We start from the raw sequence: 21,528 nt of genomic DNA on the forward strand, positions 1-21,528 counted from the left end.
GCGGCGGGCAGGGCAGCCCAGATCTGCTCGGCTTTTCCTGCGTAAAATTAATTTCCCCCTGAAACCCGATGTTGGCACCTCCGTGGGCCAGGTCGCCGGGGGACATCGGCAGCACATTGGCGTGGCTGTGCCCCACGGGACCTGCGCTGTCCCTGCTGCTCCCCAGATGGTCTGTCGTGCCAAAAAAAGTCGGCGAATTGATGATCTAATGTGTCTGCAGCGCTGGGTCCAGCCTTGGACCACATTGTGTGGGTGAGATGCTGGGACCCTTCCCCACAGCGCTGGTTTGGGCTGTGTTGGGGTATCTGCCTTGACCAAGGGCACTGGGATTGTTTGATACCATCCTCTTAAGTGTGAGGCCACCGCATAGGGGCTGATCACAGGGTCCATGGGCCCCTCGGCCCTGCTCTGGAGCAACGTCCCACCAGTTGGAGACCTACCTACGTTTACTTGCAGGTGTGGACGTCGTAGACGCGTACGCACTCCTGGCAGCTCACGTAGCAGCACCAGTGGAAGATGCAGTGACACTTCTCCTTCCGCTTCTCAGTCCTGGTGTTGTGGCCGCGGCCGCAGCACAGCAGGTCGCAGCCGTCGATCCCATGGGAGGTGACGTTGCACGTTCTGTCCCTCGTCCCAAAGGAGCCCGTCTCTGGGTTGGGCTCGCAAAAATTGGGGGAGTTCTCATAGTAGACCAGATCCCGCTCTGTCGGTGGCTTGAAAAGAGCGTACTTGGCTCTAAGAGTTTCCACCCATCCCCGAGATTCACGGTGCTTTTCAACCACCATCTCAGAAGCGCTGTCGTATTTATCCTTCAGGTAGTCGCCAATTGCCCGGAAATCGGGCTGGGCCCACCAGCAGGTCTTGACCTCGCAGCTTCCCGAGAGACCGTGGCACTTGCACTTCAGGTGCATGTGGTCCAGGATGGTCTGTGCGGGCGAGAGAAAACAAGGTCAGCAGCAGTTTATGATCACCCACTTTTGTGACCTGGGTTGAAATGTCCGATCTGAGCTTAGTCTGGAAAGTGTCGGCTGGTTGTGAGTGTGTGGGAGCTTGGGGGTATGGCAGAAACATCTCTAGACAGAGACATCGCGCTGGAAAAGCCTGAGATGGGCAGCTGCTCTAATCATCTATCCAAACCAGTCCAAACCAATCCAATCTAATCCCAAAGTCTGATCTTTTCGATGGATCGTTGTGTGTGTGTGGACAATCAGAGCCCAGGAAGGAATTGTTGTCCCTGAGGGTGGTGAGAGCCTGGCCCAGGTTGGCCAGAGAGGTGGTGGATGAACCATCCCTGGAGACATCCCAGGCCAGGCTGGACGGGGCTCTGAGCAACCTGAGCTGGTGAAGATGTCCCTGTCATGGCAGGGGGGGCACTGGGGGAGCTGGGAACGTCCCTTCAACACAAACCAGTCTTGATTCTCTAAGTTGAGAGTTGGAGGTCATCTCTGACACAGGTAGATGCAGACTGACCCCCTTGTCCCAGCTTTGGTAACAACCCTTCGTTTTATGCACCAAGTCTGACAGTTTGCACTAGAAAGTAAATGAAGTTGTGAATATAGGACATGATGGTGAAACCTCAGAAACTTCGTATGGAGCAAAACAATCACTGATTTTTGCTAAAATTAATATATATATATGTATAGATATATGGAGGTTTCTTTTTAAACAGGAAACTGTCGTCAACACAAGTTAGAGTTTCAAGCTTCTACCCTTCCACCTCTGCCTGCAGGGGCATGGAAAAGCGATATCTAGTGTTTGCTTCAAGCACTGTTTGAACAGTTTCCCTGTAACACAGCTGAAGCACGCTGGGTTTGCCAGTGACCTGGAGTGGGCGGTGGCTCAGGCACCTGCTGACAGCAGAACAGAATGGAATAGTTCGATTGGAAGGGACCTACAATGATCATCTGGTCCCACGATTCATTGGGTGGGACAAGGTTACAACAGGGAGCACACAGGAAAGAGCAGCTTGGGTGGAAAATCCTCTTTGCCGTTGACCCGGGGTCTTGGGCAGTTGAGTTGGGTTTCTACATGGTGACTTGGGAGATGTTTGCGTTGGAATCAAGGTGTGTTTTAGCTCTTCTCAACCCCCAGCTGTCTGTTTGGGGAGTGGAAGTGCTGCGCCCTGGAAAATAACCCTTGAAAGCTCGTACCCGGGTGTTATCGTGGTCCCGTTACATCAGGGGGAGCCAGGCTGGGCCGTCCCCGCTGACACCACCAGCCGTGTCCCCTCCGAGCACTCACCGTCCTGCCGGCCTCGTTGTTGTGCCTGTTCATGGCCGAGCGGGCGTCCGGACGGTTCTCTCGGGCGTCTGCGAACTCCCGCGACACCAGCACGCCGAAGTCGGCGTCCTCGCTGCATCCCCCCCACTTCCAGCCATCTCCCGGAGGTCCCTTGTGGTGGGAGTCACAGCCGCAGATGGTGGACGTGCCCTCGGCACAGGAGCGGGTGACGGCGAAGGCCACCCCGGCCGACGCGATGGCGTGGACGAAGGCGGACTCACGCGTGGCTGCGAATAAACAGAGTCATGGGGTTATCGGTCAAGGCAACACTTCTGTTTTCCTTCCCAATCTCCTTCAGCATCACCTAAACCTCATTAAAAAGTTAGTATTTTATTTATTTTTCAATTAACTGTTTCTGAACCAGGTGCTGCTGGTGTCGCCCTTTGAAGGACGCAGATGGAAGTAGGTGGGAGAGAAGTGACTCCAGCTCTGTGTGTCGCAAATGAAGATACAATGAGTGCAGGATTTGACTCATCACGGGCGCTGATGGATGCACAAAGTGTTGGTGAGAGCTTGAGGGGCCTCAGAAGGGAGTTACGGGAGTAATTCCTGGTCTGGAAGCCCAGAGAGGACTCCATGGGTGGAATTGGTCCAAGGGGAGATGAAGAAGCTCATATATGTGCTGAAATGGGGAGAAGTTTCAGATGACACAGGACGGGCGATGGCAGAAAAAGCCTAAGAGAGAGTAATTACTGCTAAATGTATCCAGTCTAAACTACATCTACCGACTTTACAGCAATAGAATAAAACCAGTGGAGAGTGCGAAGATAACAAGGAAGTTGGTCATTAATTACTGAACAATCCTGGAGGAAAACCGATGAAACTCAAGTCTCTTCTTTGGCTCTAACTATCAGCATGAATAATTTTGACAGGCCGAAAGGAGCGAAGCTGGACGAAGTCCTTGAAGCGCTCCATGCTGAAGAAAGGATGAAGTAACTTGCCCAGGATGCCCAGGTGGGCTGGGAGCTGGGAACGTGCGTGGATCTTCCGTGCTCAGATAGAGAAAATGTTTCAGCAGAACAAAGACACCTGGGCAGGAGGTGGGGACAAAGCAGAAAATCCACGTGAAGGTGAAGGTGCAGTGGGTTTGCTGAACTGGAGCATCTCTGTCCATTGCCTCTTCCACCCGTGCCCGTGGCAGGGCAACTTTCATTGAATCATGGAACCACAGGATGATTTGTGCTGAAGGGACCTTCCCAGCTCCCCCATGAGCAGGGACACCTTCACCAGCTCAGGTTGCTCAGAGCCCCGTCCAGCCTGGCCTGGGATGTCTCCAGGGATGGTTCATCCACCACCTCTCTGGGTACCTGGGCCAGTACTTCACCTTTTTCAAGCCCTTCCCTTCCCTGCGCATTCTGCAGGGCCTTGACTTGGACTTTGGGCGGCAGCAGCCAAAATGCTTGTGGGTGTGGGTAAAGCACCAGGAGCAATAAAGATGTTTACGTGGGATGGATGTTATAGGCAGCTGGGTCTGTGCAGGACAACAAGGCCACGTGGGATGGGTGGGAAACCAGACCAGAGCCGCCTGCTCTGTGCCTGGAGCCTCCAGACTGGCCTCAAGTGCCTGAAACCGGGGACCTGCTGCTCTTCATCGTGACCCAAGCCCTCCCGCAGCCCCACACACCACCGTGCCCTCCACCGCACGGCCCTTCCTCGCTCAGCGGTGGTTGCCATGAACACAAGGAACATCTGATTCAGGGTGGGCTGTTCCGGATGGAAATGACCAAGCCTAGGCTTGGAAGTCCCCTGAGGTGGCGGCGCGGGGTCTGTTCCAAACCGCACACCCACACCCGCAGCGGCCACGGAGCCGTCAAAACAGATTTTATTGGCCTGAGGGAACTTCTGAGATATTGGAAGCAGAAAATACCAGCACTGTGAGGACACCTAGACCTGGCTTTAGAGGGGACAGAAGGATATGACCTTGTCCACTAGATATGGTGGCGTTTTCCTACCGTGAGGTCTGTGAGCTCAGTTACGTGTTTTTGGGAGTCCTGTGTTCTGTGTGTGAGTGGACAAAACATGGTGAAATCGAAAGGGTATCTCCTGCGCTGTGTGTCCTGGTCTGTTAACTCTTCAGGAGGTCGTTGTGACGTGCTCTGAGCTGCACTGGTCTTCTTGCCGGTGCCCTTCCACTGGTTTGAAAGCAGGACAATGGTAACAACTTTGCATATTCAACCCAGATTAAAGCCCATCCAATATGTCCCTCTGCTCACATTGACTTCCATCTTCAAGTAGCTTTTAATGGTCTCTGTATTTACTCCGTAGTGCTTGCAGAGAGCAAAACTTGCATTTTATTGTCCTCGAAGAGCAACATTTGTGAAGTCTTTCAGAAATGTCCGTTAACCCACCAGCCTGGCTGCCCATCTGTGCCAGGGTGTGATTCCTCTTTCCAGAAGGGTGAGGAGAAACAAATTCTGCCAGAATTCCTGACAGAAACTTTGGACTTGGAGTGTGGGTTCTTGCAGTAGCGGCCTCCTGTTGATCTACAGAGCCCTGCTCAGGGTGATCTTAAAGCTTCCTTGTTGTTATCTGTCTATCATCTATCTATCTATCTATCTATCTATCTATCTATCTATCTATCTATCTATCTATCTATGTATCTATCTATGTATCTATCTATGTATCTATCTATGTATCTATCTATGTATCTATCTATCTCTATCTGTCTATCTCTCTATCTCTCTATCTCTCTATCTATCTCTATCTCTATTGTCTCTATCTCTATCTCTATCTCTATCTCTATCTCTATCTCTATCTCTATCGTCTCTATCTCTATCTCTATCTCTATCTCTATCTATCTCTATCTCTATCTCTATCTCTATCTCTATCTCTATCTCTATCTCTATCTCTATCTCTATCTCTATCTCTCTATCTCTCTATCTGTCTGTCTGTCTATCTATCTCTCTATCTATCTATCTATCTATCTATCTATCTATCTATCTACATCTATTTATGGCAGGCAGCGTTGTACTAATTCTACTCATTTTGAAATCAGCAGGAGTTTGACCATGACTTGAGCAGGTCTTTACTAAATATAGACTTCCCCAATCACGTTCAAAATAGCATCTCACTCAACTTTCTCCTTGGGGACAAGTTTTGGCTCGAAATCTCTCTGGTCGAACCGTGCGTCCCAGTGTGCCGCAGTGTGCAGAATTGCAGCACCCTGGTGAATGACACTGCAGTGGCATCTTATAAAGATAGAGACATTAGGCCTCTCAATTCAGAGTGGATGTTTGAGTCCATCCAGCCTCATGGCAGGAGACCAGGGAGGTGCTGAAGATCAGGGGCCACGGTGCTGGGGAACCGCTGCTGCAGATGGTCCCGCCTGCCTGGTGGGTGTTGCTGGACCAAATGATCAGGACAGTCATCAGTGGATGGGGACGGAGCCAGAATGTTCCCCCGACTCAGACCACCTTGGTGACTCTCCCCTCCTCCCGAGCAGGAGCCACGACCCATCCTCTCAGCTCCTGCGCACCCCTCACCCGCTCTCGCATCGTGCTCCGGGGAGGTCTTTGCTGCACCAGGTCCTGCTCCTTGGCCTCTTTGCAGAGATGGGGTGTAGTATCCAAAAATCAGGAGTCTCAAACCCACCGGATCTCACCCCATACTGGCAATCGAGAGAGGCAGCTCGTGCGGACGTGCCAGCCGCAGAAACGCGCGTCCCTCCTCTGCTGCACGTGGGGAACTCGGCTCTAGATGCCAAACATGATCCTAAACCGGGGCTGCTCAACCCTGTCCCTGCCAGTGGGACCACACTATGGTTTTTGGTTTATTTTAATTGACACTCTTCCCTCCTTGCCCTCCCCACCTCTCACGTGCCAGCAGAGATCCAGCCTCTACCTACCGAGGTTTTCCTTAGGTACCTTCCACCAGCAGCTTGCACAGGGACCACTGGGGGCTATGGGCCACCGGTTGAAGATCGCTGCTCCAAGTGGAGCGTTTCGGCCTGACAAAGGCTCTTTGGGTGGCCTGTGATCTAAAGCAGATCAGATTAGAGGAGCCAGCGAGCCCTTCTGGCCTCAGACCAGGACAGCTCGGGGGCAGCGGGGGAGGACACGAGCCGCTCTCCTTGCGGACGTGCCTTCGCTTTCCATCCTGGGGGTGTGAAGAGGCGATGGGCAGGGGACGGAGAGCCGTGTTTTGTGAGTCCCTGCTCAGAGCGCGGATGCTGGGACGGGAGCTGAGCCGGGGCCGGTGCTGCCGCGGGCACAGGCGCCATGAAGCCCCCTGGGGGCTGCAGCCCTGCCCGGCCGCCCCAGCACCCCGGTGACCGCGCGCCTGCCCGGCGAGCTCTCGGCGCGGTGCCGGGCCGGGGGGAGCGAGCTGCGCACACAGACGCCTTCGCCTTGGAATTCTCCCCTGGGCCTGGGTGAGGAGCAGGGAGAATTTCCCAGAGACGAAATGCGGGAGCAGCGTTCCCAGAACCAGGGGAGGGGCTGGCGAGGGAGGATTAGAGCCGTCTTGACAGTGCACCACTGCGACTGTCTCCCAGCCGGGCCCGTTACCTGCTGGGACACTCAATTTGCCATTGTTCCCGCGGTGTCACACTGTATTACCAGCATAATGCGGAATGTTTCCGCCGGCCAGCGTACCCACGGCACAGAGCACTGGCATTCCCCAGGAGCACCTCGTAGCAACGGGGCAATGTTCCCCTGTCCTGCCATCACCCTCCAATCCCGCCAGCCCGGCTGGGAAATCCCTATTGATGGCTCTCCCCAGCCCCCCGCCACCGGATCAGAATGGCTAAAGGGCGTGTGAATGCGGCAGCGATTTGAAACGACTGCGGCGCTGGGATGGTATCGCTCGCCCTGCCTCACAGTAGGGGAGGAAGCTTAGCTCTTTCTCATCGGTATAAGCTTATTTTTCTCCCTCCCTCTCTCCTTTCCCTCCCCCTCCCTTTAAGCTGTTGAGTTTATATCAAGACAGCCCCTGATCCCACACACCCCTGTTTAGATGCAAATGACTGCGAGTGTCATGGCTGAGAAAAGCCATGGGTTATCGTGGTGCGGGTCTGCCTTTTCACAGCTCGTGTCAGGGGCTTAGCCCAGCACACAAGGACCCCAAGAGGCAGCGCGGGCCCAGCTGCGCATCCTGCACCTGCCCCGCGGCCACCGCGCTCCTCGCAGCCGCGCACGGCGAGACGCGGCCCCGGCCGGTGCTGCTGGCAAGGGTTTGAGCCCCACTGGGGCTGGGAAGGACCCTTCCGGAGAACTGGGAGCATCTTGCAGCCCAGCAGGTCAATCATCCCCTGGGCTGCATCCCCAGCCCCATGGGCAGCAGGTTTGGGGGGATCCTGCCCCTCTGCCCCGCTCTGTGAGACCCCCCTGCAGTGCTGGTCCAGCTCTGGGTCCTCAGCACAGGACACACATGGACCTGCTGGAGAGGGGCCAGAGGAGCCCCAGGAATGATCCGAGGCTGGAACAGCTCTGCTGGGAGGACAGGCTGAGAGAGTTGGGGTGTTCAGATGAGAAGAGAAGCTCCGGGGAGACCTTAGTGCGGCCTTTTTGTGCTTAAAAGTGGCCAAGAAGAAAGATGGGGACAGACTTTTGAGCAGGGTCTGTTGTGATAGGACAAGGGGTGATGGTTTAAACTAAAGCAGGGAGATTCAGGCTGGCCATGAGGAAGGAATTGTTGTCCCTGAGGGTGGTGAGAGCCTGGCCCAGGTTGGCCAGAGAGGTGGTGGATGAACCATCCCTGGAGACATCCCAGGCCAGGCTGGACAGGGCTCTGAGCAACCTGAGCTGGTGAAGAGGTCCCTGCTCATGGCAGGGGGGGCACTGGGGGAGCTGGGAACGTCCCTTCAACACAAACCATCCTGTGATTCTATGATTCTGTGGTCTTGCTGGAGAGAGAGCGAAGGGCAGCCGGGTTGTGAGGTGGCTGGGGAAGAGCCGTTCCCCTTCACTCAAGATGCAGGGGAATGTCTCATCTTGCTGAGGCTCCTGCAGGCCCCGTCCTGCCTGCAGCTCAGGGACCTTTTCTCTGTCTCAGGAGTTGGTCTCCAGATGCCTGTGGGGTTTTCTTGCCTCCTGCACTCACAACCAGCTCTTTCGGGACACTGTACTTGAACCAAAATCCCAGTCTTCATCACCAACGCAGAGAATGGAACTGCTTACCCATCCGGAGCAGCACTAAGCCACCTGGATGTTGGCTCAACCTTGGCTTTGGGGTAGGACTTGGCTGGAAGAGCCATTGTCTTTTAATAAAAACTGACCTTAGTTTAAAAAGAAAAGGGAGGGAGAAGAGAGAGGGGGGAAAGCAGGTTTTTCTTCCCTCGTCCCAGACTGAACACCTGCAGTATAAATCATCTTGGAGAATTTGCTTGTAAAAACATGATCTTACCCCACATTCTGGGGTTATTTTCTTTTTTTTTTTCTTTTTTTCCACAACCCAGGTTAGAAGAACACACACACAAAAGAAAACCTGCAGGAAGATAATCAGTGGCCCTAGGAAACCAAAGTCTCACCAGTTACAGCTGCCACACGTTTCATGCAAAAACCTCGTCTGAATTTTGGGTAGGGCACAGGGGAGGGAATTGGGCCAGGCAGAGGCCCAAGGCAGCGGGGTGTTCAGCGGCCCCCGCTTCAGTCCCTGTGCTGTGTTTGCTGCTTATTGCTCTGCTGCGAGTTCGCAGCCACGCGAGAGAGTGCGAGAGGAGCGATGGGAGTCGCACGGTGAAGCTGGTGAGGGCAGTGAGATGGGGATGCGTGGGAGGACCGGGGCAGGAGTCCCGCGGGCTGTGCTGGGGGTGCCCTGGGTTCCCACGCTGACACCAGCCCTCGATGTTGGGCGATGTGCCCAAGGGGAACCAAGAAAGGCTTGAACCCTTGTGCTGTGAGAGGGTCTGCGCAGCCCAACGGCTCCCTCGCTTTCCCACACGCCGCTCTTCAGACTGAGCCCTGAATTGAAGCAACTGTGATTAACATTTTTGCAACTCCTTTAAAATGAAATTATCCTCAATTTCTTTTCAAGCTGTATTAGAAATGATTCTTCCATGCTACTGTAGCGAGAACTACACCTTTGAAGTTTTTTCCAAAGTAACTTCAATCAACCTAAGGGAGCAGCAGATGAGATTAACCTAAACGTTGCTCTTTGATACTTAGAGGTGATTTCATCCAGGTAGTTATCATAGCTTAAATACTGGCTATTTTGGGCTTAGTGTTTCATGCCTATCGGCCTAATGCACAGCACAAACGGCAAGAGTGATTCTCATCATAGTTTGAGTCTTACTATTAATTAATGATTCTTAGTTTATGGGGTTACACCCCTCGATGTGTCCTGGAAGCCAAGGAGTGAGCACAGCTACCGCTGACACGGACGCTCAGGGCTGGGCCAGATGTAAAACACGCGGCCAGGGGTGATCGCAGATCCCGGTTCCAGGTTTTGGGCTCAAACTCCTCGATTTCTGCTGTGGCTGCAGCCAAGGACAACGGGGCCACAGCCCAGGTGATGCTGTGGCGGAACAGGGGTGTCCAGCGACCCCTTCCCCCGGCCGGGATGAGCCGTGTTGCTCCCCAGATTCATCACAGCTAACGAGATCTATCAGGGTGGGAGAAAAGACCATTTATAGCCAACATTCTCTCTTCCTTCAGCTGAGAAAGCGAACTTTGGGAATCGCGAAGGCTTTCCCGGTGTCACACATTACTGCACAGATGAAATGAGTCCAATCCCCTCTCTGCTCATTAATTTTCGAGGCAGCGGTGAAAATACATTAGCACATTTTAAAAAGTAAATAATAACCACGATCAAATGGGTTGGACTTTGATATATCGCTATTTGCAGATGATACCGTTTATTTTTAACTGTTCTACTTACTGGTTGCTGAGACACCATAATAAATACATTTTTCAAGCAAATTGCCTGACAGTGCTGTCTAGGAGAGCATCGATGCGCCAGGGTTTGATCGGGAGAGCTGTATAACAAATGTGCTCGATAATTTCTCTCCATCTGTCAGAACAGTTTCAGAGCTATGGGTGATATTTTACTTTGTCAGCCCGGAGTGCAGGGCAGTGCTGAGGCATGCCCATGCATGGGGCTTTGCTCTAGTCCCTGCAGCTGAGAATCTCAAAATATTCTTCATAAATTCAAAGTTAAGTTTGCTCATTACGGGGAGGGTGGTTCAAATCCAATTTTTCAGTGCTTTCATGCTGACAGAAGTGGTGGTGAGAGATATTCAGTGCCTGAATGCCATAGCAGTTCTTTCATAACGTGTTTGAAATTTTTTATGGTAGCTTCTAATTATAGTTTTTAAGAAAATTTCGGATCTTGTAAGTGCTGAAGTTTAGGACGTGATTTTATCAGGCAGCAAGTTACAGTGTGACAAGCCTTGGTGACAAATTATTTGATAGTAAATACAGCATCTAACCCAAAATACATCCTGGTGAAACAGAAGGGAATTGAATCTCAAGTCCCTATTAGCGCTCTAATATGACTTCATGATCCTGATTTCTGCAAGGAATCACTTTAACCCAAATGAGTCATTTTCACTGAAATAACTGCTGATGTTTCAGGAAGCTGCACCATTATTAGGAGGCTGAGGCTTGAGATAAATATAATGAACTGTTTATATGCAGAATATTACAGCTTTGTAAGAAAGATTCACTGGGAGATACGCACGTGCCAGGAGATTATTGGGAAACAATCTAATGTCCTGGCTTTCAACCCTAATATCTCCATTTTCTGACAGACTGTACCTTAAGATACCCATTTCCAAAGTGTCACTGGAAAGAATGATTTGCTTTAGATAAACAGACTAAATTGGACTACAGAGACTCAATGTTTGTCAATACCAAAGAAGTTAGGCTTTGGAAATGGTTTTGCTTGCATTTACGGAGCTGTGAAACCAAGACGTTATCTGCAGACGTCCCTTGTGCTGAACTCAGCATGGAGTCAACAAAATCCGTGGGGCTGGATGGAGGGGAGGCAAGTTTTGTATCCACCAAGTGGTTCAGTTTCGTGGGAATGCCTTTTAATGTAAGGTCTTGGTTTGCTACCTGGACATCTGAGACATAAGGTAGGTTGTTAGTCACCAGTGTCCCCCAGCACCCTCCTTTCAGGCCATGTTTGGTTGAAGGCCCAGCTGTCTGGGGGCCCAGCATCTCACTTTTCTCAGCCTAACGCCCAGGCTGTGACCTCATTGGCAATCCCAACTTTATCATGTTTCATTAACGTGCTTCCAGTGTGCCCGTGGGTCTAGAAAGTTGGCCTTTCAGGAGGGGGTGATAAAGAGGAGCAAGCACGTGTGTTTGGAGAAAGAAGAGGGAAATTACATTGATTCTCTCCCATTTTTTTCCTAGTTCTGACAGTTTTGGGCTCACTTGTGAAAAGCTGTGTTGAAATCCCAGCTAAACACAGTTAGAATTTCAACCGCAGTTTCTCAGTGTTAGGGAAGGCAGGAGATGCTGCAGAAGACTTGTCTGGGCCCCAAGGAACTTGACCACAACCCTTCTCCCTGGCTTTTCCCCTGGATCTGCTGGGCCCTGTTGTGTGGATGTGCTGCATGCTCCGGGCAGGGAGGATGGAGCCCACGATTCCAGAGCGTGTGAGCTTCCATGGAGCGAGACCTTCCCTTTCCTGCTCTTTAACCTACCTGGCCCTACTGAGAGCTCCCGTGATGGAAACAGACCCTTCTCACATTACCCCTCTCAATGTAACACACCAAAAAACAATGGAAAACAGAAACTGGAGAAATTAGTGTCGAAATTAGGGACATCTGACCCTTTCCTCAACGTGTCCCAGTGTCATGATGTGTCCAAAAACCAAGTGGAGAGGTGACAGTTCTACCCACCCTGGCAAACCTGTTCCCCCACGATCCCCTGGCTTCGCTCTTTACCTTTGTCCAGGACGGGCCCAAAGATGGCCAGGCTGTCATCGATGGTGGTGCAGTTCCAGCGGCGGCCCCGAAACTGGTGCTGGCACTCCTGGATGCCCAACTTCACACCCTCGGCCACGCTGGGCATGATCTCGATGTAGTTGCGGCAGAAGCGGAGCTGCTTGGGGACGAGGCCGGGGATGGAGCCGCAGAGGATGGGCTGGGACCCCAGGGAGCTGTACTGCTGACCTAGTGCGAGGGACCTGCAACCGAGAGATGAGAGTGTGACATTTGGGACACCAGGCGGGACTGCCCGTCCTGTCCCTGCGACAGTCACAGAGGGAATGTGGTGAGCCAAGGTGAACCAATAGTTGAGGGAGATAAAGTACTGAAAAAGAGGGATTTCATAAGAAAATAAGAGACTTCCTACTGAATAGCAACAATGTGAAAAGGGCTTTCACACCAGGAGACACTCTGGTCCTTTGTGGCACAGAGGGAGGGACTCAGCTCCTCACATGGAGGAACCCGGAGCCATTCCATGTACTCCCATGTCTGAGCCATCCCCATGGGGCTGCTGGATCTGACAAAGGACCTGCAAGGTGCTGTTTCTGAGGACAGAACACCTGGAGGCTGGGTTCTCTCAGCTGTCAGGCAACATTGAGTGAGGGTTTCTGAATTGTGCACAAAGTGGGAAGTGTCCTGTCCATTGTCAAGTTCATCAGAAGAGGGATCACCATTTGCTGGAGAGGGGCTGCTCTGGGGTCAGTCATGTCAATGCCACACGTGCCAGGCTGTCCTGACATCTGTGCAGATGCTCCCAGTAGAAACTGAACCACCATGGTTCCACCATGATAGACATCAGCCTCTAGATGCAGCTGTGATCTGAGCTGATGTGCTGGTGGATTCATAGAATCATAGAATTACAGAATTATTTAGGTTGGAAAAGAGCCTTAAGATCATCAAGTCCAACTGTTACTCAAACACTGCAAAGTCCAGCACTAAACCATATCCCTAAGCACCACATCACCAGGTCTGTCCAGCCCTCCAGGGATGGTGACTCCAGCACTGCCCTGGGCAGCCTGTTCCAATGCCCCACAGCCCTTTGGGGAAGAAATTGTTCCCCACATCCAACCCCAGCCTCCCCTGGCGCAACTTGAGGCCGTTTCCTCTGCTCCTGGCGCTTGTTCCTGGGGAGCAGAGCCCGACCCCCCTGGCTCCAAGCTCCTTTCAGGCAGTTCAGAGATCAGAAGGTCTCCCCTCAGCTCCTGTTCTCCAGCTGAACCCCCCAGGTCCCTCAGCCGCTCCCATCACACTTGTGCTCCAGCCCCTCACCAGCTCCGTTCCCTTCTCTCCACTCGCTCCAGCACCTCAAGGGTTTTCTTGGTGTGAGAGGCCCAGCTCTGCCCCCAGGGTTGGCGGTTTGGCCTCCCCAGGTCCCAGCACAGGTTCGGTCACTGCCCTGGGCCTGCTGGCCACACCAGTGCTGGTACCAGCCAGGGTCCTGTGGCCTCTTGGCCGCACTGGCTCTTGTTCAGCCGCTGGCACCAACACCCTCAGCTCCTTTTCCAGCTGTTCTTCCCTGAGCCTGCAGCACTCATCGCGTTGTTGTGCCCCAAGTGCAGGACCTGGCACTTGGCCTTGTTGAACCTCAGACAACTGGCCTCAGCCCAATGATCCAGCCAGTCCAGATTCCTCTGTATGGCCTTCCTACCCTCCAGCAGATTGACATTCCCACACAACTTGGTGTCATCTGCAAAGTTACTGAGGGTGCACTCGATCCTCTCCTCCAGATCATTGATAGAGAGATTAAACAGAACTGGCCCCAATACTGAGCCCTGGGGACACCAGTTGTGACCAGCTGGATTTGGCTCCGTTCACCACAACACTTTGGGACTGGCCATCCAGCCAGTTCTTTATCCATCACAGATACACCCACCCAGGCCGTGAGCTGCAGCTTCTCCAGGAGAACTCTGTGGGATATGGTGTCAAAGGCTTTACTGAAGTCCAGGTAGACAAGATCCAAGTAGACTTTCACTCATGCGCTAAGCAGGTCACCTTGTCATAGATGGAGATCAGGTTGGTAAAGCAGGACCTGCCTTTCATAAACCCATGCTGACTGGTTCTCGGTTGTCTTGTATGTGCTGTGTGATGTCACTCAGCACTGAGGTCAGACTGACAGGTCTTTTATGCCCTGGATCCTCCTTCCGGCCCTTCTTGTAGATCGACGTCACATTTGCCAATTTCCAGTAAACTGGGACCTCCCAGGACTGCTGATAAATGATAGGAAGTGGCCTGGTGAGCACCCCTGACAGCTCTCTCAGCACCCTTGAGTGGATCCCATCTGGCCCTATAGACCTGTGTGTGTCTAAGTGGTGTAGCAGGTCACCAACCAGTTACCCTTGGATTGTGGGGGTTCATTCAGCTCCATGTCCCTCTCTTCCAGCTCAGGGAGTGTGCACCTGGAGAACAACTGGTTGACTGAAGCAAAGGAGCCATTATCTCAGCCTCAGCCTTTTCCTCATCCTTTGTCACTGTTTCCCCCCACATCCATCAAAGGATGGAGATTCTTCTTCATCCTCCTTTTGTTGCTCATGTATTTATAGAAACATTTTTGTTGCCTTCTACGGAGGTAGCCAGATTAAGTTCTAGTTGGGCTTTGGCCCTTCTAATTTTCTCCCTGCACAACATCATGACATCTTTGTAGTCCTTCTGAGTCACCTGTCCCTCTTCCAAAGGTCATAAACTCTCCTTCCTTTGCTGAGTTCCAGCCAAACTTACCTCTCTGTTCAGACAGGTTGGTCTTCTTACCCACCGGCTGGTCTTTCAGCACACGGGGATGGAAAATGTCCCCGCTCTCGCAGACAGACTGCAGTCTCAGGGGGTGGCACGCTGTGAGATGCTCTTTGCACAGTGGTGGAGGTCAAGTTCATATTCGGTGTCAGAGTCCTCAAGGATGTACCTGCAGCAGTGGTTTCTCACCGCAGTGGTGGTGGAGGGTTGGCCTGGTGTGCTGGCCATGAGCTCCACACCATGTCGTACATGCAGGTTAGTTGTTCCATAGCTCACCACTGTTAAACCTGTCTTAATTTTTATGCGGATGAGCAGTTCAGTCCCTCAGGGAGCCCACATAAAGCAGCAGTGGCCTCAAGGGAGTAAGAGCTGGGGCTTCCCATGGAGTTCTGAGGAACTCCTGTGAGGATCCCTCCTCCCATTCAACCACAGACTTGATCAAATGCCTTCTTCAAACCCCCAAGCCATCTCACAACAGACTCCTCTGCCTGGAAGGCCTGACCAGAGATGTGCAATCAGTTTTGGTCCATCTATTTTGAGGCTGGAGTTGTGATCTGTTCCATGAGACAAGTCCCTGGGGAGGGTGGAGGCTGCTCATGGTCACACACCCAGCTGGTGACGTTGCTTACCCGGGTACAGGCATCTGTCTGCTTTTGATGACCCACTCCAAGCTTTCCCACCTTTTCTTCCTCTTTTGCAAGGTCTCCATAATTCCTAAATGTCTGCTCGTCATCTTTCTTGTTGATGATTACTGAGAGCACCTTGTCTCCATTCATCACCTAATTTCATTTTTTGTTCTCATGTCAATGAACTTGTGATTTTCCCACTACTGAACTTTCTTAGACAGATATCAGAAATCTCATTCCTCTTGGCCCATCAGCCCCATCTGCCCAGTAGTCCTGGGAAGACACACAGGTCAGGGTGCTGTGCCTGAAGTGTTGCAGCTCTGCTTTGACCTCCTGGGTCTCATGGACCAACGATTTCCTTATATAATGGCTGAGATGTGAAGATGAAACAGAACCTGTTTGAAATCCAGGTTGGAGACCCCCAGGGCACATCTTGGCTCTGACACAGAAGTCACATGTGCTAATGGGGAGGAAGCAAGTACACTAGGAGAGGAGGTATCACAAGGGGAATTTTGGGCTAGACGGAGGACATGAACAATTTTTAAAACACAAAACACAACTCCAAGGCTGCCAACTGCAGGGGTGACAGACCCCACACTCCCCTGTCTTCCTTTCAATGCCAGCATCCTTGCTTGCTGCCTGACCTTGAGCTTCTCCCATCATACCAAAGGGAAACAGCCATTTCGTATCCTGGCTCCACTGCCACAGCTTTACCCATGGAAGGTGATGGACACGTTTTCCCAGCATCAGCTCGCACACACGAGGGCAGGAGCTGTAAAAGTGAGACAGCTCTGCTTGGCTGGGAGACTCCTTTCATCGCCGCGTGTCCGAGTGTGAGCAGACAGATGTGCACATAAAGGTAGTGCAGTGCACAATACAAGGAGCACGAGTGCCAATGGCAAACGCATGGGAAATCCCTTTTCTCTTTCTCTGCCTAATCCCTTAAATCTCTCAGGAGTCCCGACACTGTCTGTCAGGCCAGTGACTCCTTTTGTTCCCATCTGATAGTGCCAGACATAGCAGAGCCGTGGATCCAGCAGCCTCGAGTTGACTCTGCCTGGTTCCCATCGGTCTGGGGTGAGCTTTTGGAGCAGATTCTCTTTCTGCAATTGCTGGCGGGGGCATCTTGAAGAGGTGACTCATGTCTTCCTATTGCCTCAGCATGGAAGATACTGTGGCCACCCTCTCAACTTCATCCTTCCTACAGAGATGGTCAGCAAACTCATCTTCTGTTTGGGCCACTGGTTGGAAAGACACACGGTATCGAGAAAAATTAGACCCAGCAGTATTTGAGAGTAGCAGAATTTAGGCAGATTAGAACTGTGCCAAGATTACGGAATCACACAGAATCACAGAATGTTAGGGATTGGAAGGGACCTCGAAAGATCATCTAGTCCAATCCCCCTGCCAGAGCAGGAACGCCATACAAAAAGGAGTTGTTAGGATGAACACTAAGAAAGGTTTCCTGCCAGTGAGAGCAAGAGCTGATAGGACATTTGTTCTCCAGCAGGAGACGGGAAGCGGCACAGCTCAGAGCCCTCGGGACTGGGCTGCCCACCCCAGCTGGGCTTCACCAGCCAGAGACAACCTCGATGAGCTGCTCCGTCTGCGGAGCAGAGGGGTTGAAATCTCCGCTGGGGTGATGCTCTGCTTGGCTGCTCTCTGGCAAGAAAGCAGCTGCTTGGGAAGAGGTGCCTCCCTCCTCTGCTGTGCGCGCAGGGCTGACCCAGAGGGGTTGGTCACACATTTCATGTTCCAGTTTCATAATTAAAAAAAAAAAAGGAGAGTGCCAGGAGAGCAACAGCTTCCTGGGAAACAATCTGGTGTGGCCACCCCTTCCTGTCCCTTCTGCAATCCCATACACTTATTGTCATCATTCATGAATCCCGGGAGCCCAGCTGGACAGACAGAAACCTGGGATTTTTTTTCCTATCTCAGCCCTAGAAAATATTGACATTTGTGTGACAAGTGTACTACAACCTCCAACGAGCTCCAAAGCGGGGCAGCATCTGTGCTTGCTGTCACTACCTGAGGCCAGCACTGCAGCTTTTGACTTACAAATACGGGGAGAAAATTCCTGGGATGTGCTGCTAAGGGACTGTTTTGTAGCTCTGAACTCAGCAGCTGCAAGAAGACACCACCAGCTCTGTGGCAGGAGAGCTCCAGGCCATAGATCTGTGTGTCTCCAAGGGTGCATCTTGTGCCACAGAGCTGGACACTCCCTGCATTGCAACTCTTCTTGCCCCTCCTGAAGGATCTCCTACAAAAGTGTAGACAGGCCATAGGGATCCTGTACCTCACTCTGCCATTTCCCTTGACAAAATTGTTAGAAAGAGCTTTACCTCATCATCTCTGGAGCCTCAGCACACCTGGAGATCCACAGAGAAATACACGGCTGTGAGCACTGCACAGAAGATGCTGGTGATGGTGACTCCGATGATGGAGCAAGGTCACAGCAACCGCTGTGCCTATGGGACACGCAGGTGAGTGAGTACCATGTGCTCACAGACTCAGCTTTCCTTGGGCTCCCTCCTGTCCCAGAGCTGGAGCAGAACTGTACCAAGAGTACCCTGGTGTGCATCAAGAATAGTGTGGCCAGCAGGCCCGGGGCAGTGACCGTCCCTGTGCTGGGACCTGGGGAGGACAAACCGCCAATCCTGGGGGCAGTTCTGGGCCCCTCACGCCAAGAAAACCCTTGAGGTGCTGGAGCGAGTGGAGAGAAGGGAACGGAGCTGGTGAGGGGCTGGAGCACAAGTGTGATGGGAGCGGCTGAGGGAGCTGGGGGGTTCAGCTGGAGAACAGGAGCTGAGGGGAGACCTTCTGATCTCTGAACTGCCTGAAAGGAGCTTGGAGCCAGGGGGGTCGGGCTCTGCTCCCCAGGAACAAGCGCCAGGAGCAGAGGAAACGGCCTCAAGTTGCACCAGGGGAGGTTGAGGTTGGATGTGGGGAACAATTTCTTCCCCAAAGGGCTGTGGGGCATTGGAACAGGCTGCCCAGGGCAGTGCTGGAGTCACCATCCCTGGAGGGCTGGACAGACCAGACAAGGTTCTCAGGGACATGGGATAGTGCTAGAGTTAGGTTATGACTGGACTTGAAAATCTTAACGGTCTTTTCTAACCAAAATGATCCTGTGATTCTGTGATTCTAAGAGCCAGGTCCCTTCAGGGCTTTGCTATGTGAGTGCTGGATGGTCACGACACCATCACTTTCTCTCTTTTTATCTACATCAATTAAACAACAACTGCTCTTCCAAAATACCTTGAGAGCCACAGCTAGCAGCACTCCTGGAGGGCTCCAAGGACCTGGTAGAAATGAGGCTCTTTTGAACCATGATATTTCCTCCCACTGCTGCATAATGTCACAAGGCAAATGTCTGTCCTGCTTGTGCCCTCTAACGTCTTCTCCAGGCCCCATATCAATCCTGCAATTCTTAGAATGCATTAGGAAAACTATGAATCAGCAGGAGAAAACCAGATCACAGTTCAGATCTTGTTTGCCACCCGCTGTCTTGGAGAAAACCTTTCTCTGCCTGCAAGGTTTTTCATTGTACTATTTTTAGACATATTTGGCATTTTCCAGTTCTGGGCTATGTTCTGCTTAAAATGGACAATTGTACCGGCTGGCATCCCACTGTTCTGCAGTGCAGAGTGGTTCAGGGGTGAATCATTGAAATGCACATCGGGAGCCAGGAGTTTTCATGCTGCCTCTTTCTCTTTATTTAGTGCTATATGAGATGAGCCTTTCCCAGTTCTCACAAATGTTGCCCTTTCCCCCCTTCCTTGCAGAGACACCATCACACATACACTTGCTTCTCAGGTGAGTAAAGGGCTGTGCAAGCAGAGTTTGCAATAAAGAGGTTGAATAAAAACCTCCCAGCTGGAGAGCCAGACCCTGTTCGTTTTGTTATGGAACATTTTGAACTCTGCCTGGCTCTGCCTGATACAATGCCCAAAGTGGCAGATGTTCATTTTGTTAGGACAAGGGGTCATGGTTTTAAACCAAAAAAAAGGGTAGATTTAGGTTGGACATAAGAAATTATTTTAGGATGATGGTGGTGAGAGCCTGGCCCAGGTTGGCCAGAGAGGTGGTGGATGAACCATCCCTGGAGACATCCCAGGCCAGGCTGGACGGGGCTCTGAGCAACCTGAGCTGGTGAAGATGTCCCTGCTCATGGCAGGGGGGGCACTGGGGGAGCTGGGAAGGTCCCTTCAACACAGACCATTCTATGATTCTATGCTCAGAGATCATGAAGCTCACCCCAACTTTGTCAGAGGTGTCCTTAGAGGTGAACAAGTGCCTCCAGCTGCTAACCCTGTTCTGCTGTCTGACCTTTGAGGGGGTACAGTATCTGGTAGAATATTAATCTATTTTAATTCTTGTAATTTGCTGACTACAGCCCTTTGTGAACAGGGTAAGACACAAATTCTTGGGTTTGTCTGAAGATCAAGAGCAGCAAGAGGGAAATTTTTGCAAGTCAAAGCATGCAATATATATGCACGTATGAGCTTGAGAAATGCCAGGTCTTGAGTGAATACGGAGATCAGACAAAAAGATGACAGAATTCAAATAAGGAACATAGTAGTTTACTGGGGAACTGGATAACTTTAATGAATACCATGCCTTTGCTCATAAATCACACACTGTTTAACCTCTACTGAACCTGTCTTCAATTTTGAGCTTTTCTGTAGAGTGGTGGCCCATGTATATTACCGTTACCCCAGACTCTTGACTGAACTTTGCAACCACTTGTGGGGTCTACAAAACAGACAGGATTTTTCCTTTTTTTCTTTTAAAAAGAGGTTAAACTGCCTAAGCATTAGAGTCTGATCCCCATCCAAGAGCGAGTCCCATGGGCATGAGCAGGGGTGCAGGGTTTTGCTGTATTACTGCTCTGGAAAGACCCTGTAGACTTTACACACCAGTGGGATTGTGACCTCTTGAACACAGGAGCTTTTATTCCAGTTGGTGTGTTTGAAAATTACCTCATTAAATATTGTGTATAAATTACATGATCTGCATAAAATTCAGCAGCCCACAAGGCCAGATTACATCCAATTAAGATTCTCCCTTAATTTAGTCACACCTAAGGGCTAGAAACCTTTCTAAAACATTCACAAAGGCAAAAGTTCACTTCAGAATCACTCCCAAACTTGTGACTGCTTAGAAATACGCTAAGCATCCCACTGAGAGCTCTCCCAAAGAGACAGCTCAGGGTATTTATACCCCTCTAGGTTCTGGGTAATTTTTATTGTCCATGCAACCCAGTAGTGCCTCCTTTATGGTTTGTCTCCCACCTGCAGCCCTGTTCCAGCAGTCTCTTCTAGGAGGGCTTAATCCTTCCCCAGGCACCTCAGGACACAGATGTTCTCACGGGTGGGAATGATCTGGAGGAGGGGATCAAGTGCACCCTCAGTAACTTTGCAGATGACACCAAGCTGGGTGGGAATGTCGATCTGTTGGAAGGTAGAGAGGCTTTGCAGAGAGATCTGCCCAGCTGGATTGATGGGCTGAGGCCAATTGTCTGAGGTTCAAAAGGGGCAAGTGCTGGGTCCTGGACTTGGGTCACAACAACCCCATGAATGCTGCAGGCTTGGGGAAGAGCGGCTGGAAAGTGCCAGGCAGAAAAGGTCCTGGGGGTGTTGGTGCCAGCGGCTGAACCTGAGCCAGCGTGTGCACAGGTGGCCAAGAGGCCACAGGACCCTGGCTGGTACCAGCACTGGTGTGGCCAGCAGGCCCAGGGCAGTGACCGAACCTGTGCTGGGACCTGGGGAGGACAAATCGCTAATCCTGGGGGCAGTTCTGGGCCCCTCACACCAAGAAAACCCTTGAGGTGCTGGAACGAGTGGAGAGAAGGGAACGGAGCTGGTGAGGGGCTGGAGCACAAGTGTGATGGGAGCGGCTGAGGGAGCTGGGGGGTTCAGCTGGAGAACAGGAGCTGAGGGGAGACCTTCTGATCTCTGAACTGCCTGAAAGGAGCTTGGAGCCAGGGGGGTCGGGCTCTGCTCCCCAGGAACAAGCGCC

The 21,528-nt window shown here is 51.9% G+C and overlaps 1 protein-coding gene across 1 annotated transcript in view; it reads right to left on the bottom strand.

The window, feature by feature from the left end:
* Window positions 1-155: 155 nt before the first annotated feature.
* The window catches only part of WNT3 (Wnt family member 3), a 51,949-nt gene continuing 30,576 nt past the window's right edge, over window positions 156-21,528 (bottom strand). Inside the window, exons 2-4 of the mRNA XM_065856256.2 lie at window positions 12,113-12,354; window positions 2,242-2,507; window positions 156-926 (exon numbers count right to left, since the gene is read on the bottom strand). Coding sequence (XP_065712328.1) covers window positions 447-926; window positions 2,242-2,507; window positions 12,113-12,354 — 988 coding nt within the window. The 3' untranslated portion in view covers window positions 156-446. The remainder of the gene's footprint in view (window positions 927-2,241; window positions 2,508-12,112; window positions 12,355-21,528) is intronic.

This window comes from Patagioenas fasciata, chromosome 22, assembly GCF_037038585.1.
Source record: "Patagioenas fasciata isolate bPatFas1 chromosome 22, bPatFas1.hap1, whole genome shotgun sequence".
In the NCBI taxonomy this organism is placed as follows: Eukaryota; Metazoa; Chordata; class Aves; order Columbiformes; family Columbidae; genus Patagioenas; species Patagioenas fasciata.